General features: G+C 47.2%; 1 protein-coding gene across 1 annotated transcript in view; it reads left to right on the top strand.

Annotated features, from left to right (window-relative positions):
- Positions 1-2,430, top strand: part of TRIM40 (tripartite motif containing 40) — a 15,534-nt gene extending 13,104 nt beyond the window's left edge. The window contains 4 exon segments of the mRNA XM_013008482.1: positions 463-544; positions 547-680; positions 922-944; positions 2,412-2,430. Of these exon segments, the coding sequence (XP_012863936.1) occupies positions 463-544; positions 547-680; positions 922-944; positions 2,412-2,430 (258 nt within the window).
- The last annotated feature ends 675 nt before the right edge of the window (positions 2,431-3,105 follow it).

Raw genomic sequence — 3,105 nt, 5'->3', positions numbered from 1 at the left:
TTGGGGATTGCCAGTTGAATGGCCTAGGCAAGCTAAGCCCTCTGCTCTTCAGGTGACTTACCTGTTAGATGAAAACCAATCTTTCTTCACCTGGCTCACCGTGAGCATCACAGGAGACAGGCAGCTCCTCAGCTTACAATTCTTCCTACACTGTGGGCTTTCATCTCTAACAACCCGTCTCTTTCCCCTCATTGCTCATTGTCTAGACCCTCTCCAGACCCTGTGACTCAAAGGGGGTTAGCAGCCGCAGGTGTGTGTGCTCCTTTCGTTGTGGAACATGGCGTCTGTGTTAATGAGGATGTGAGGTGGAGGTAGACAAGGACACCTGTCTTGGCAGTAGCTGTGATGCACAGAGGCCATTCCATGAAAGGAAGAGGACCGGGGCATCTGCATTCCCCTCCAGAATATTCAGAGACTGGGGAGGGCCAGGGAAGAGCTGACATGGACTCTCCGGGTCTGTAGTTTGGGGTAGGCTATGGGAATCATAGGCTAGAGGCTGAGCTGGAGAGCCAGCACCAAGGGAGGAAGCAGCTGAATGTTCTTCCTAACAGCAACTGGACCAACTTGAGGACATGCAAGAGAAAGCCAGACTCTTTCATGAATCCTGTGAAGCACAGCTCAGCTGCCTGATCACTGATCTGGAGAGGGTGTTCAAGCAACTGGAGGCCAACATGCTAAAGGTGCTTGCCCTGAGGCACCTCCCTACAACTGAGCTTCTCCCCTCTGGGAGGTGTCAAGGGGATAGACTTCTCTCCAAGTATGTATTCTCAATGGTGTATCCCAGGCCACACAGTGTTCCTCCAGCTAAGTGGAGGGATGCTATCCAGTTCTCAGGGTTATACCCAAGCCAACCCCCAAGACTGGGTTCGGGAGGGAATTTGGAGGTGATTGTGATGCTCACTTTCTCTCTTTCCCTCTTAGGATGCCAGTGACTTACTAGACAGGTACGAACAGCCCTTCTCTTCCCCTACATGCAAACCTTTCCAAAGGCATGTACATTATCAAGGTCAAGGAAAACCACTGCTTGTTGGACTTTGTGGGCAGGGGAGGAGTCAATAGAATATACTGAAGGATTTTTTGGTTTCTTTGTTTGTTTGTTTTTAGTAGTACTCCACAGAAATTAGAGGCTATTTACCAGGAGTTGGAGAAAAAGCCCAATGGATCACCTCCTCCACTGCCCTCAGCAACTCTGACCTGCTCGTCCCAGGACCACGTCATCTCAGACCCATCTCAGCGCCCCTACTCTCCTTCCATTGGCTTCCCCGGCCCCACTTTAGGCCTACCTGTTGCTTCTTCAGACTTGTCATCTCCTGAACATATACCCCTTTCCATATCCCCACAGCCATGACGCTTGGTCCTCTGACACTTGGAGGGTAGCCCCAGCCCCTTCCTTAACCAGCCTCATGCTGACCTCATATTAAAATTAAGATCCCAGTACCTGGATTCCAGGAGCTCAGCCCACGTAGGAACGAATATTTCTTCTGAGTTCCTCAGGATTCAGCTGGCATTTATTCATTATTGTTGAGAAAATCTAGGGTGGTGTGGTAGTTACATAATTTCGTGTCAACTTGAAGATATGTAGTAGTGTAGGGGTGGTATTCAACCTGTCAATCAGGTCACAGTCTGATGGTGCCTACTTGTGGGGGTGGCCTCCTCATAAGGAGGGTCCTGGGAACCTTCTATCTCTCTCTGTCTTCACCTTTCTGCTGGCTGACCCTGATTGCTTCCAGAGTCACCGCCATTGGATCCACAAGACTTTGCACCCACCAGCCTATGATATTTCTACATTCTGCATGATTGCATGTGGCTGCACGAGTCTGAAGAGGAACTTATGGACTTGAGTTGAACTGGGCTGGGATGTTTTCTCGATATGTAATTATTACTTGTTATAAAGCTCTTTCGTAAACATCTATGAGTGTCACTGCATTGATTTCTCTACTCACACAGGTGGGGCCCATAGCCTCACCGCTCTTGCCTGCAGTTGACTGTCATTGAGTCCATTCGGACTCATGGGGACCTCACTGGTGCAGAGTAGAACTACACTCCTTTGAGTTTCAAGGATTTATCTTTTCAGAAGCAGGTCAGCAGGCCTATATTCGAAGGCACCTGTGGGTGGGTCTAAACTGCCCACATTTCAACTTATAGTCGAGAGTTTAACCATCGTACCACTCAAGGACCCCAATTAAAATGCAGTCAACACAGTGTCACTTCCCTGGCTATGCTATGTTCTATGGCATGTGACATCCTCTCTAAGAGAGTGCTATGTTAAATCAGTCCATTCTGCTGCCCTACTTACTCTCTCTGCAGGCTTGATGAAGTATTTGGCTATGTATCAAGGACCTACAGTCAGCTTCTAGGAGCTCAAACAGCCTCTACCATTTTGTCCCCGGCCCCCCGCCCCCCTCCCCCAGACCCAAAATGAGAACTTAGACCAGCCAACTCCTTGTTTGCAGTCTTCTAAGACTGTAAGCAGAAGACACAGCTAAGTCACGCTCAGACTTCTAACCCATAAAGACTGACCATGTGTATTGTTGTGAGCTGTGAAATGTGTGGTATTCTTTACATAGCTATGAGTAACTAATAAAATAGTATATAAAAGATTCATGCAAATGTCTTATTTCTTTGGATAACCTGGGAATACACCCTATCTTTGTGTCTCCAGCATCTAGGACAGCATGTAAGGCATAGTTGGTGTCCCATAAAATGAATTCAATGACTGTGTGAATGAGTTAATAGAAAGGATAACTGCCTCTCTGGATCTTCAAGGTTTACAAAAGGAAATCATTAATTTACAGCCAGTTAGCTGATACCTTTGAGCCCTTGTTGATCTCTCCAATGTTAGCTTAATCAATGAGCGTGAAAAAGGATAAAACATAGCCACCCGTAAAAGCCCCGCATCCAGGATTGAGGTAAAGCCCCAATTCGGACACCTTAGACTTCTGAGACTTGGAGCATCTGACGGAGCCTTTCTAAGCCTCAGTTTTCCCATTTAAAATGGGCGGAAATTGGTACCAATAACCTGGGACCATCGTATTACATGTTTGTTTGGTTTTTTAATCATTTTATTGGGGGTTAATGAGGATGTGAGGTGGAGGTAGACAAGGA

The sequence above is a fragment of the Echinops telfairi genome, unplaced genomic scaffold (assembly GCF_000313985.2).
Source record: "Echinops telfairi isolate 266 unplaced genomic scaffold, ASM31398v2 ScPeMD7_7453;HRSCAF=8491, whole genome shotgun sequence".
NCBI lineage: Eukaryota > Metazoa > Chordata > Mammalia > Afrosoricida > Tenrecidae > Echinops > Echinops telfairi.
The sequence above is the reverse complement of the archived record's forward strand: the minus strand, read 5'-3'. Positions and strand labels throughout refer to the sequence as shown.